Here is a 13,702-nt window from a genome sequence, read left to right on the forward strand (position 1 = left end):
GCACAGTTGGTTAAGCGACTGCCTTCGGCTCAGGTCATGATCCTGGAATCCCGGGATCGAGTCCCGCATCGGGCTCCCTCCTCGGCAGGGAGTCTGCTTCTCCCTCTGACCCTCCTCCCTCTCATGCTCTCTGTCTCTCATTCTCTCTGTCTCAAATAAATAAATAAAATCTTAAAAAAAAAAAAAAAGAAAGACCCCCCCCTCCCCATCTTCCACCTTTTGTTCATCAGGCTTCTTTGCATTGAGGCTGATCTCAACCAGGTATAATCTTAATTAAATCAGTTGATGCTATTGTGTAAAGTGCTGTTTGATTCGGCCCTTTCTGGAATACTTGTGTGTGGCAAGAAATGCCTATAAACTAAAAGTAAGTGTTTGATTGCTTGCCTGGGGAAGTGGGTAGACTATTGTTGAGTAAGAGAGTAACTTGGTGTGTATCCTCAGTGCAGTGGAAATTTTTTGAAGGGTTTCAAAGCCAGGGAGTGACTTGCAGAAGAGGGTAGGAGCCTATATTACGATGACAGTAGTAGAGATGACAATAATAAAATAGTAATTAACATTTATATATAACATAAATATGCCAGGCATTCCCCTTCACATTATATTAACTGATTTAATCCTTACTTTATAACAGTCCTATGAAATAGGTACTTTGATTATTCCCTCTTTACAAATATTAAAACTGAGGCACAGGGAGATTAAGAAACTTGTCCATGACGAGTAAGTGGAAAACCTGGGATTTGAAACAAGTTTGGGTTATGAATTGTGCTCATAACCACAACTTTGTACCACCTGTCTCATGATGAAGATACATGGATATATTCAGGACATTTTTTGGAGGTAGAATCATCAGGACTTAGTGATGTACTGGATGTAGGGAGCAAAAAAGAGCAAAGCAAAAAAGAGTAAAGACAGCCTTCTTGATTTTGGCCTGAGCAACTGGGTGAATTAAATAGAGCTATTAAACAAAAATGCTGGTTATTAAATAAGATGGAGAAGACTGGGAGAAGAATAGGTTTAATGACAGATGTGGGAGTGAAAAGGAAATCAAAAATTCCATTTTAGCCATGTTCATTTTGAGATACCTGTTAGACATCCAGATGGAATTGTCAAGCCTGGAGCTTAGATATGTTTGAGCTAGCAATTGAAATTTGGATTTCGTCAACATGTAGATGGCACATGAAGCCATGGGACTGGATCGAATCCTAGAATATAGAGAAGAGAGCTGACAAAGAGGGCTTGAGGAATTCCAAGGTAAAAAGCATGGTTCTTTGTAAGGAAGAGAATATGGGTTTTGGTATTGGAAATACTGGAAGAGTTTCTTCAGGTTTTCTGATTACTTCCTTTTTTGTATCCAGTCTGCTGATAAACACATGGAAGGACATCTTTTTTCTTTTCTAACTTTTCCTTTTGCCTTTTTTTTTTTTTTATAGTTTCCATCTCTGCCCAAATTCCTCACCTGCACATGTATGTTGTCTGCCTTTTCCACAAAATACTTTAATATCTTAATCACAGCTATTTTTATTTTTACATGCCTGTTTTTCATAATCCAGAATCTCAACATTTCTGGACTGGTCCTTTGCTGACTCCTTTATATCTTGATCTTAGGTCATTTTGATCTTGTGTTCTATGTGTCTTGTTTTTTGGGGGGTTTTTTTATTGATTTTTGGACATTGAATGTGAAACAATGCTAGAGACCAAGGTAAATAGTATTTATGATCTGAAATGGGCACGCCTCTTCTGTCAGCCCATGAATGTGAAGGGTAAGTCAGTCTAGTCGGGAGTCGGGTTGTAGCTTTTGCTGTTTTGAGTATCCCACTGGAAATTCCAATCCCAGGAGCGCTCCATTGCCATTGCCTCGTGCTTTGTGTAGGGCCTGGGGGCCCAGAGGGCCTAGCTCAGTACTTCTGTTCCACCCGCTGCTTCCAGCAGGTCTGTGTCCCTGAGACTGGATGCCCCTCTCTGCCTTTTCTCTTCTCTCCCGCCCCAGTAGATTGCTATTTCTTATTGTTATTCATATTGCAAGTCTCCTGGGAGGAACAGAGTGATTTCTTGGTTCTCCTGCTCCAGTCTCAGTATTAAGCAGGGCCTAAGCACCTTTGCCTCACTACTGAATACTTGGTCTCAGTACTCCCACCCCACCTCCAGTGGCATTTGAACTTCGCCTTTTATTAGTGCTAGGGCCCCCATATCTGTGGGTTTTCTGTCCCATCCCGAGCAGCAGATGGTGTTTATTCTGTGTCTCCTCTAGCAGTGGTGATGTTTTCCTGAGACTAGCCCAGGGAGGGTTTCTTGCCTTTCTCCTAGACCTAGATGGCTTTTGCCTCAAATCGAGACAAGGGTCCACGATTCTGGCATACTTTGCTTCTGTCTCTCCACAGGGGTCAGGCATAACTGGCATGCCTATACAGTAAGGGCAGGCTCCTGTGGGTCTCCTGCACTCGTGTTTTCTCACCAGCACCCAGTGGATGCCTGTAAAGAAGAAATGATGAGTGGTTATGATCTCCTCTTTTCTCTCAGGTTTGCACATTTCAAACTGTCACATTAGCTTCTACCAAGCCTTTAAGAATCGGTTCAAAATCTAATTGCTTTTCTTCTTCTGCCCTTTTATGGCAGTCATCTCTGGCTCCTGTGCCTTGTCAGTTGTGAAACAGTTCATTTCTCCTGTCTGTCCTCAGAAGGACTTTTCGCCCTTTGAAATTCGGTTCACTCGGTTGCCTCGCAACCTCAGCTCGCTGATGAACTAAAAAAACACATAATTTTGTAGATTATCTGTTCTCTTATTGTTTTTAGCATGCTAAATGGAAACACCCCCAGTTGAATGTCTCGGTGTACCCTGTTGTTCCTTTTCTTTAAAAACCCCTTCCCACTTCCCCCTTGCCTTAGGGTAAGGCCTAACCCCCTGAGCCTGGCCTGTCAGCCCTCTGAGATCTGCCCTCTGGCCATCTCACTAGCCTCAACTTGCACTCCAGGTACAGAACCTTTATAGTTCATATCTGAGCAAATCGTACACGTTGTGGAAGAAATTGTCTATTTGTGGTTTTTAGGTGCCTAAGAATCCTCTTCCATCCTTTAATGGGTGTTTCCTTCTTTTAAGATGATTTAGGATTTTGTTTATTTCTCTTCTGTGTATTTAATTGTAGATTGTGGTTTTTTATGTAAGCAACATAAGTGTTTATGTAAGTGAGGAAGGAAAGCTCCAACAAAATATTATTTACAAATTAATTCAGTTACTGATGCTGTCGCTCTTGGCTGCTGATTGAGATTGGCAAGAAAATAAAATTGTTCGGAATAGGTCTTGAAATCCCCATCTTTCTCTGCCAAATCCTGTAGCAAAAAGAAGACAGGTGTGTGTCATTTATTCAGCATTTCACAACCAGTGTGTCCAGGTTGGTGTGCTAGATATGGACTCCCTCCCAGAGTGGGTTGTCTTCTGCCACGAGCAGCTTCCTCCCTTTATCTGAGGTGCTGTACAAAACTGACACTTAGCATTTTCTCTCTGTGCCACAGTATGAAAAAGTTTGGGAAGCACTGAACTCTGGACGATTTCTTATATCCTTCCCCAAACCTGTTAGGACTATTCATAGGTTGGGAGTAAAGTAGTTGCCGTGTATTTGTAATAATTATCAAACGGTGAAAACGTGCCAGGTACTTGGCTAACCACTTTACCTGTCCTCATTTCGTGCTCAAACCAATCCTGTGAGGGAGTTCTAATCATCTGCGGCTCTCACCCTGAGCTTATATGGTGAAGCAGCAGAGCTGGGCCATAAAGTCACGTTACAAAGTCCTACCTTCTGGGGCGCCTGGGTGGCTCAGTGGGTTAAGCATCCAACTCTTGATTTTGGCTCAGGTCGTGATCTCAGGGTCATGAGACCGAGGCCCACATTGGGCTCGCGCTGAGCACAGAATCTGCTTGTCCCTCTCCCTCTGCTCCTCCCCCAGCTCTCTCTCTCTCAAATACATAAATAAGTAAAATCTTTAAGAAAAAGTTCTACCTTTTAACCATTATGATTTATTCCCTACATTTTAAATCATCTGCACTAGAAATGGTTCATGATTTCTTCTCATGTTTTTCCTATACTTGAGCTTCGTGTACTTGCTGAGAGGAAATCGTTTCTCATGGCTATATTAATGGATTCTTTTTTTTTTTAAGAATTTTTTTTTTTTTTTTTTTTTTTTGAGAGAGAGTGAGCATGAGAGAGGGGAGGGGCAGAGGGAGAAGCAGACTCTCTGCTGAGCAGGAAGCCTGCCGCGGGACTTGATCCTGTGACTACAGGATCATGACCTAAGCCGAAGGCAGTGACCCAACCAACTGAGCCACCCAGGCGCCCGTTAATGGATTCTTCTGATAGCAGATGAATTATTGGAAAGTGACCTATTTGAAAATTATTTTTTTGTTGAATGTTATGGGAAAAACAGATGCCTCTCCAGTCAGCTAAGTTTTTCTGAGCACTGAAGAGGGAACCAGCACCCAACAGTAATAGCCGTTAGCACATGGAAGGCAAAGCATAGTGAAAGATGCACGATGCAGGGTAGGACAGTGGCTGCCCAGTGTTCAGGAAGTGCTCGGGTTGAGACATGCAATTTTTCTGGATTCATTCATGAACTGATAACGGTCATTGTTTATCAAACAGCAGTGCCAAAAAATGTCAGAGAGCAGACGGGTCCCCGGGTACTGAAATCGTTTATTTGAAATTAAAGTTCAGTAGTAAGGTAATCTGACTGCATCAATAAGTCCTTGTGACCTTACCGAGGATTCTGAATGTTGAATAATATTCTTCCATCATCTTTCACGTGGCATGGGATGCTGAGACACTCTTCTAGGAGCAGGAGCAGTCTCTTGCTACTCTTTTGGCTTTAGTTTGAGGTATGATGAATGCTTTGTTTAGAATTAAGAATATTTATATTTCTTTTTCTCTCTCTACTAGGTTGGTGATGTAGTAGAAGTACAGGCAAATGAAACCTTCCCCTGTGATCTTATTCTTCTATCATCCTGCACTAGTGATGGAACCTGTTACGTTACTACAGCCAGTCTTGATGGGGAATCCAATTGCAAGGTAACGGAAAGTAAACCTTGCGTAAACATCTCGAGCTCAGGATAATCATACAGTACTGCTCCTATCTTTTATATTTTCCTATTTGTGCAAGTTTTGTATTTGAAGGCAGCTTTTATATAATTGTGTTTGAACTTCTAAGCAATTACTCAACTTTAGGGAAAAAGTGTGGTATTCGGCGAGGAAAAGCCATGCCCCAAATAAAAGCCACCCCATTTTTTTTTGTAGCACTGTTTGCATTTGATACTGACATATCCGATTCGATGTTTTATTTTGGCTTTTTAAAATGAATGTCGTTCTAGGCTTAAACTATGTAACTGTAAAAATAACTTCGTGTATTCTAACCGTCAGTCTATTTTTATTTTAAAAGTGGTGAATATTTTCTTTAAAAATGTTTATTCATGGCATATAGAAACTCTTACTTGGAGTAGTTTGATTGCTTTTTAAAAAAATACCTTAGGGTTTTGTTTGGCAAATGTTTGTTCATTGCAACTAGGAAGAATTATAAATGAGCTAAAGTAAGTTTGCTCAAAGTGGAGGATAACTTATTTCTATGGTACTTTCTGGCAATCAGTTCTTGGCCGTTGTCCAGAGCTCCACAGGGCATAAAGATGTATCCTATATATGCTGCCTTTAAGGAAGGGCACTAATGTGCTCACCTCTGTGTATATCCTTGAGGGCTTTTCTCTGCTTGTTTTTTCCATCTGGAGTCAAGAACCAGGACTCAGTATGTGAAACAGGAACTGAAATGCCTGTTAGATGACTAAAGCTGTACTTCAAGGGCATGGTGATGAATTAGTGCATTTAAACTGTTCAAAAACAAAGTTAAGTTTGAGGAAATGTCAAGATAAAAATCAAGAAATCTACCTAAAGATTCCCTAATAGGGGAAAAAGTTGTTTAGAGGAAGAAAACTTTTTTTTTTTTTTAAAGATTTTATTTATTTATTTGACAGAGAGAGACACAGCGAGAGAGGGAACACAAGCAGGGGAGTGGGAGAGGGAGAAGCAGGCTCCCCGCAGAGCAGGGAGCCCAATGCGGGACTCGATCCCAGGACTCTGGGATCATGACCTGAGCTGAAAGCAGTCGCTTAACCAACTGAGCCACCCAGGCGCCCAAGGAGGAAGAAAACTTTTAAGTGATTTCTTTTTCAATTAAGTTGATCCGATCAAATCAGCTAAAAGTGCATAGGTTTTCACAATCAGGGGAGAGCTTTAAATAGAGCTCAGGCAGTTCCGTAATATTCCCAGAAGACCACGCAACAGCTTTCCCTTCTGCGTAAGTGGTGCAGTCTTCGAGTCTGTGTTAGCCCTCCTTTGATGATTTATAAATGGGTTTAGTGGAGCCTGCCTTGAGTTCTGGGGAAATCAAGTGCATAATATACACTAGTAGAATATCCCAACTGTCTGACTAAAGCAAGACACATCATATCACTGCTCCTCCTATGAAATGTAGCCTCTTTGAGCATTTTCAAAGTCATTAATTATGCTATTTTTGTAGTGCAACTATTAATGAGGCTTTTTCTTTCTATTGGCAAAATGTTAGCCTTCTTATGACCCGAAGGGTGGTTATTTATGTTCAATTCATGTGTATACATTGATATCACCATACTCTATGGTGAGCAAAATAACAGGTCTCAGTTCTATAAATAGAAGAAAAAGTAAATAGATTAAATTTTTCATTGGGTTTTCAGTTAAGGATATGCATGCTACAAATGGAATTCTGTCTGCTGTCACTATCAGGAAAAGCTTTTAGTTTTTTCATTACCTTTTAAATCCCTTTGCAGCAGGGTTATCTTTCTAATTATTTGTAATATATTTGAAGAATAATACCATAAAATTTGGTTAGTGGGAAATGTGCATCAGTATTTGTATTATTCTGCCAAAGCCTCTTACTAAAACATACTGTTACTGGAATAAGGTGGGTGTACGATTATGAAAAGAATCCCTTTTTCTTGGTTTTGCTTTTTCTTCTGCCTTTTGCATCTAGACACATTATGCAGTACGGGATACCACTGCCCTGTGTACAGCCGAGTCCATTGATACCCTCCGAGCAGCAATTGAATGTGAGCAGCCTCAGCCTGACCTCTACAAGTAAGAATCACCTGCTCTTCGCCACCAGTATTGCAAAGAAACGCCCATCACTTTCCAGCCCTCCTTCATTCGTGTTTTTATGAGCTGTTCTTTCCTTCTGGCAGGGAAATGAATCAAATCAGCCTTGTTCACTACCAGCCTAAGATAAATCATTGTGGGTCCAGACACCTTACTTAGGATTTTTCTTTTATTTTTGTTATTTGTAAACATGACCATATATCAAATTTTAAGGTTATGTTATCCCATAAGGCTGCTCTATCAGATTCATGCATTAATCCGAGTTAATTAAAACATAAATAAACCACTTGATATGTCATCCAACATTAAAGAGAGGAAGGGGATATGGGGCCATGCACTATCCTTTTTTATGATGATTATGATGAACTGAGTATTGCAAATAGGCTGCTTTTTGTCTGCGGTAAACAGTTAAGTTGAGGGACCCATGAAATGGTGTAATTTCCCCTATTTTACTATTAGGCTTTCTGGAGTAGATTTGCCGATTAACCGTCATTGTGGGTTGTCAAAAATTTGGCATTTGATTTTTAAGACTGGTTAGTTTGGTTGATTAGAGCATGCTGTTAATGAGGATAGAGTAACAAGTTTAATCCCCACGTGGGCCAATTAATCTCATTCTATTCCCTCTTACAGATGGCATCAATTACCCACGCCAGGCATCTTGTTAATGAATTCTGTTGGTCATAATGGGGGACCAAATGGTTGGATGTGGCTTAACACCAACGCACAGTAGTGGAAAAACAAAGTATTCATCCTACTACGAGAACAATGCCTTCCCTCCTTCCCATCATGCCTTCTTTCCTCTTTCCTTTCTTCTGTATCCACCCTGAGAGTAGGAACAGGGACCATAAAACAAAACAGCTGTTCCCTGCCTTCAGGGAGCTCAGACTTTGCAGGGCAGATAAAATATTAAAGCTAGGCTTATAGTACAGTGACACAATAGAATGGAGTAAAAGGCCCATGGGGTCACAGAAAAAGGAGTGACTGATTCTGCCTGTGTTAGAGACCAGTATATATTTTTGCATGTTTATATGGCAATGCCTAAATTTTTCAGTTACCTTAAATATGAAGGAGAATTTTAGGGCAGGGAAGGTTATTCCTGATTTCTCTGGACTAGATTGAGTGCCCTTGCTTCGTGACTTGAAAATACCTGTACTTCCACCACCCGAATGGTGATCATTTACATTGTAATTCCCTGTTAACTTGTCTGTCTGTAGTGGAAGGAACATGTCTTTCTGGCTTACTTGTGTGTCTCCAGCACCTACCACAGCACTGGCACTATTAATACGCGGTGAATAAATGAGCAGACCATCATACTTTGTCTATATAGTAATCATAGTTCAATTTCTCTGAAAAACAATGATGCAAATTATAAAATACTCATAACTCTCTTGTTAAGGAGAGTTAGGCCGCCTTAGGCCATTTTTTGAGAAATGCAGATTATGGTGTGCCTCGCCATATTAAGTGATCAGATCAAGCTCAGTGTTGAGATCAGCCGAAAAACACAGGTTGGAAATTTCCGAGATGGTAATCAAAATATTTGTCCTCTAAGACTCATGCAGTGGTTCTCAAAGGGTGATCTTGGGCCAGCACAACATCACCTGGGAACTTGTTGGAAATGCAGATTCTCACCTGAATCAAAAGCTTGGGGATGGGGCCCCGAAATCCCCACTTTAATAAGCACTCCAGTGAGTCTGATGCATGCACAAGTGAAAGAACCACTGAACTAAGGGTTTTGAAAGTTGTGTGTCAGCACCAGAAACCTCTCTTCACATGAATCTAAAATAGGTTAATTATTTATGTAACGTATAAATGAGCGGGGGTGTTCTGTGCATGCACAGTGCCAACTAGGGTTGGAAAATCGATTTCGAATCTTTGTGTTCTTATAATCCATAATATTATTTTTAAAATAATATGAAAATGTTACATATCTTGTTGGTTCAGCATAACTTTTTTTCCAGAAATATAATAGGTTTTTGTAGTTCATTCAGTCTTACCTCTTTTGTATTATTTGTATTTTGATTCATTCCCATTTACATGGTATATAGATTTTTACCTTGATATAGAAGACATATTTGCCATTATGTTCTTTTTGCAGGTTTGTTGGACGAATCAATATCTACAGTAATAGTCTTGAGGCGGTTGCCAGGTTAGTTTGTTGTTCCTTTCATCTGTCCTTTTCGGGAGGAGGCGGGTATATTTCTCTTTAAAGCCCCTTAAAATACTCAGATACTTTTCTTTATAGAAAAGGATGTAGAGGTGAATAAACCTGGATTAACCAGCCAGCATCCCAGTAGGGGGGTGGTGTTGCAGGTGATGCTGATGGTGTCCAAAATCACAGAGCTCCAGGCCCTTGGACTGATACTCCCAAATCTGTCCTGGGCACTGTGCTTTTTGTTCTTGGTTGTGCAGTGGCAGACTATATTGGGAGTACACCTGGAGAACAGTGGCTAAGGGAGAGTAATTGAGGGATAAGGCAGTAGATAAAAAGCTGAGAGAATTACTTGGACTGAAGCAAAATGAAAGGCTAATCATTTATAATGAAGCAATTCATATAAAAAGGGATATTTTCTTCCCTCTTCTATCATCCAGTTAATTACCTCAATTTTTCCACTTGGCCTTTATAAGCCACGCTGAAAAGGAATTTAAACGCCAGGCGCCCAATGATTGCCCCAAAGGCGGGTTTACTCTCTCTAAATACGTCAGTGTATTTTTCCCACCTTGATGGCTGCTTCCCAGTCTTTTATTTGTCGCCTTTTCTTTCTGTTTCTTGCTGTCTACTGCTCTGTACTGTTCTTGCTGTCTGTGACTCAGAATCCTTTTATCTCTGTGCACCTCATTACCTCTGCGTGTTGCTGGCCACTCTTGTGCTCTGCTTCCAACTGTGCTGTGCCCTCAAGTGAGTTCAGAGGGAAAGATCTTTCAGCTCATCCTGGGGAGTAAGCATAATGATATAAGTGGAAGGATACATTTTGAACCCCTTGGAGATAGATGTGTGTTAGGGCAGAGTTGATGATGCTATATTTATTGGGCTGTTTGGATAAGCTGTGTTCATTTTTCATTTAGGTCTTTGGGACCTGAAAATCTCTTGTTGAAAGGAGCCACACTAAAAAATACCAAGAAGATATATGGTGAACAATTTTTAAGATCTCCTTATCAGAAATATGCTTTGTAAAGCCTGTGCATAAATAGTGCATGTTACAAATTGGACATTGCTGATAATTGCCACTCAGTCTAAACCTATTTTTAGGTGTTAGGAATTTATAAGATGGGAAATAAACTAACTTTAAATATGACAAATAAAGTATGTAGAATTAAAATTATATTATAAATGATATGTCAACTGGTGACTAGACTAAGGTTAAGAATGCCCACTTTTATAGATGGGAAAAATGGATAGACCCAAGTTGGTGGGGAGTTCGTTGGCACCTAGTTTTCATTGTCTTCTTTTATTCCTTAGGAGTTGCTGTTTACACTGGGATGGAAACCAAAATGGCTTTGAACTACCAAGGAAAATCTCAGAAGCGTTCTGCTGTTGAAAAGTGAGTGTGCACCACCATTTCTTTAGTAGCAGTCAAACTGTGATATAGTCAGTTTTCAGTAATTCCGAATAACAACCATAACAAAAAACAGCATCAATTATAATAGCAGCTACCACATTGAGCACTTTTTATGTTCCAGAATTGTGCTCAGTGATTTGTATGTCTGATTTTGTTTAATCCTCTGAGCAGCTCCATAGAGTAACTCCTATTAGCCTGTCTGCTTTACAGAAGAAGAAATGGTCTCCGAGATGAGTGACTTACCGAAGCTTGTGGAGCTATTCAAGGGCAAAGTTTAGTTGAAATACAAATTTATTCCCTTTTGCTGCTGGATAGTGGTTTGGGTTCCTTTAGTTGCTTTGTGTAAGGAAGTTCAACAATGTAGATAATAGTCTCCTGCTAGAGCTTCAGGCCAGTTGCTACAGCATAGACCTTGCTCTGTCGTTGCCATGGATATCCCATGTATCAGTGGCACCCTCTCCAATAGCCCTATTTTCAGATTAGAAGAATCCATACTAAATTTGAGGATTTCACATTTGCTCCCCCACCCTCTACTGCAAATTCTTAGGATTTGGGGAAATGGAAACAACCTACTCTTTCTGTAAGGGTTGAGTAGGTACTGTGTATGCGTGTGTGTCTCCTGTCACTTTATAGGATCCTAATTTTTTTTTTTTTTAAAGGTGTGTTAAGCTAGTCAGCCACTGCACTTTGGGGAGCATTGGTGACCAACAAACAGGTCAGGACTGGCTTTTCCACTTTACCACAGCTTGTGCTGTGGTTACACATTGTACACAAGAGAAGCTTTAGGAAACTGAACCATTGGGTGCCTGGGTGGCTCAGTTGGTTAAGGAAACTGAACCATTTAACTTATACGTGGTTGATATCTTAAATATATAGTTTTTAAATCCATAATATCTTATTTTTCAGATCCATTAATGCCTTCCTGATTGTGTATTTATTTATCTTACTGACCAAAGCTGCAGTATGCACTACTCTAAAGTATGTTTGGCAAAGTAACCCCTATAACGATGAACCTTGGTATAACCAAAAGACTCAGAAAGAGCGGGAAACTTTGAAGGTAATTGGTTTTATGCTGAAACTTTTAACTCTTGCTAAAAATTTTAACTCTAGCACTTTGTGACCAAGCCACGCTTTATTGAAATGTTGTTCAGATTATGATACTTTTTGTTAGCTTCCGTGTTTTCTCTTGGTTTTATGGTAGCCCTAAGCTATTAGCTATTTAAGAAGTTTTATAGTATTTTTTTTCTTTTACTTTAGGCATCTGTGCTTATTTTTAGCTCTTTAGTTAAGACTTTTATTAAACAACTGAGCAAGAATCTCTGGCATGTGACTATATAGGATGAGGTTGTGATATATCATGATAAGAACATAATAAATAGATTCCTACACAGAAACTTTGATCCTACATTCATATTGGGGGAGGGCAGAGAATTTAAGGAAGTGAAAAAGTGTTAAGTCAACAGGCACGTTTACTGAAGTATAACGATAAAATTGAGGGTGTTTTTAAATGTTTTCACATACTGTCTTTATAGCAAGAGCAGTGCTTTCAGCATTGGTATAAAAAGATAGAAAGGTAACTAGTTCTTTATTTTGTACTTGTTTGCTAGAACTGTGTTATCTAATCAGCACGAACTATTTCTTTTGTTTTAGGTTTTGAAAATGTTCACTGACTTCCTGTCATTTATGGTTCTATTCAACTTTATCATTCCTGTATCCATGTATGTCACGGTAGAAATGCAGAAATTCTTGGGCTCCTTCTTCATTTCATGGGATAAGGACTTTTATGATGACGAAATTAATGAAGGAGCCCTGGTTAACACATCAGACCTTAATGAAGAACTTGGTCAGGTTAGAATGTATTTTTACTTAAAATAAGTTAATATTTTGAAAATACCTGTTCTTATACTCTGGCTTACCAATATATGTGACCATTTCCCATTTGGAAACGTGATTCAGATATTCCTTTATAAAGCAGGCATATAATGAAGACAAGTAATGTTTTTATAGCTGTAGCCTTAATTATTTTGCTGGCATTTTTGAGGAGTATCCCAGTTTGTATATTAAATTTGAATGTTATGGAAATTTTCTTTAAAACTCACCTGGTGATGGTGTAAGATTAGGGGCTGTTGCTTTGGAACAGACACATGTAGTTAAGTCCTCATCACTGTCTGTTACCATATGGGGATAGACTATCGGGTAGTAAATAAAGCTATTTTGTAACTGGGTTTTGTTCCATAAGCAACATTGACCAGAGTTGTCCTATTGACGTTTCTTGGTACATTTCTGATCAGACGGAATACATTCCTAGCAAGCAGAGTTGTTGATTCCAGTGCAGGAATTTAAATGAAGGCAAAATGTGAGGGCATGTACTCCTCAAAATGCTTTTTGCTTTATATACCAGCACAACCCAGGCTGTGGCCTCATTTCTAACCCAGGTGCATTTGTTTTCCAATGCAGTGCAGTCTAGCTGTCATTCTTCAAATGATGACTTCATAGGTGCTTTTCTCATCAGTATTGAGAAAGTTTTTCGCTTTTCTCATCAGTATTGAGAAAGTTTTTCCCTTTGTCTGAATTTACTGTGTGTCATGTAATGATCTTCACAAGCTGGGGGAATTTTTTGGCTTTCATTTAATTCTCATGATATTTAGAATGTCAAGGCTGTGGAAATGTCATTTCTATGACTGGGAGATGCAAATTCAGTTAATGGAACTGTGTGGCTGGAACAGGGCCTCACACTTGTTTTAAATGGTGCCAAGTTGCATCTACACCTCAAAACTCACTTCCTGAATTTAGCCCCCTGCTGCCCCCGCTCTTTCTGTTCTTTACCCAGCCTTACCTAAACTGAAGTGCCATCTTAGCAACTACAATCAAAAGGGTGAAAGGACACTCCAGATAGCATTTTTGTTGAGCCCTGACTCCATGACTCCAGGATCCCAGACTGTGGAATCTGCATCCCACAGAGATACTGAGTCACTAAGGATAGAA

The 13,702-nt window shown here is 39.8% G+C and overlaps 1 protein-coding gene across 1 annotated transcript in view; it reads left to right on the plus strand.

Annotated features, from left to right (window-relative positions):
- The window catches only part of ATP11C (ATPase phospholipid transporting 11C), a 103,910-nt gene that overhangs the window by 29,017 nt on the left and 61,191 nt on the right, over positions 1 to 13,702 (plus strand). The window contains exons 6-12 of the mRNA XM_021684582.1: positions 4,926 to 5,054; positions 7,039 to 7,142; positions 9,256 to 9,306; positions 10,224 to 10,288; positions 10,618 to 10,699; positions 11,624 to 11,774; positions 12,368 to 12,565. Of these exons, the coding sequence (XP_021540257.1) occupies positions 4,926 to 5,054; positions 7,039 to 7,142; positions 9,256 to 9,306; positions 10,224 to 10,288; positions 10,618 to 10,699; positions 11,624 to 11,774; positions 12,368 to 12,565 (780 nt within the window). The remainder of the gene's footprint in view (positions 1 to 4,925; positions 5,055 to 7,038; positions 7,143 to 9,255; positions 9,307 to 10,223; positions 10,289 to 10,617; positions 10,700 to 11,623; positions 11,775 to 12,367; positions 12,566 to 13,702) is intronic.

Source organism: Neomonachus schauinslandi, chromosome X (genome assembly GCF_002201575.2).
Source record: "Neomonachus schauinslandi chromosome X, ASM220157v2, whole genome shotgun sequence".
In the NCBI taxonomy this organism is placed as follows: Eukaryota; Metazoa; Chordata; class Mammalia; order Carnivora; family Phocidae; genus Neomonachus; species Neomonachus schauinslandi.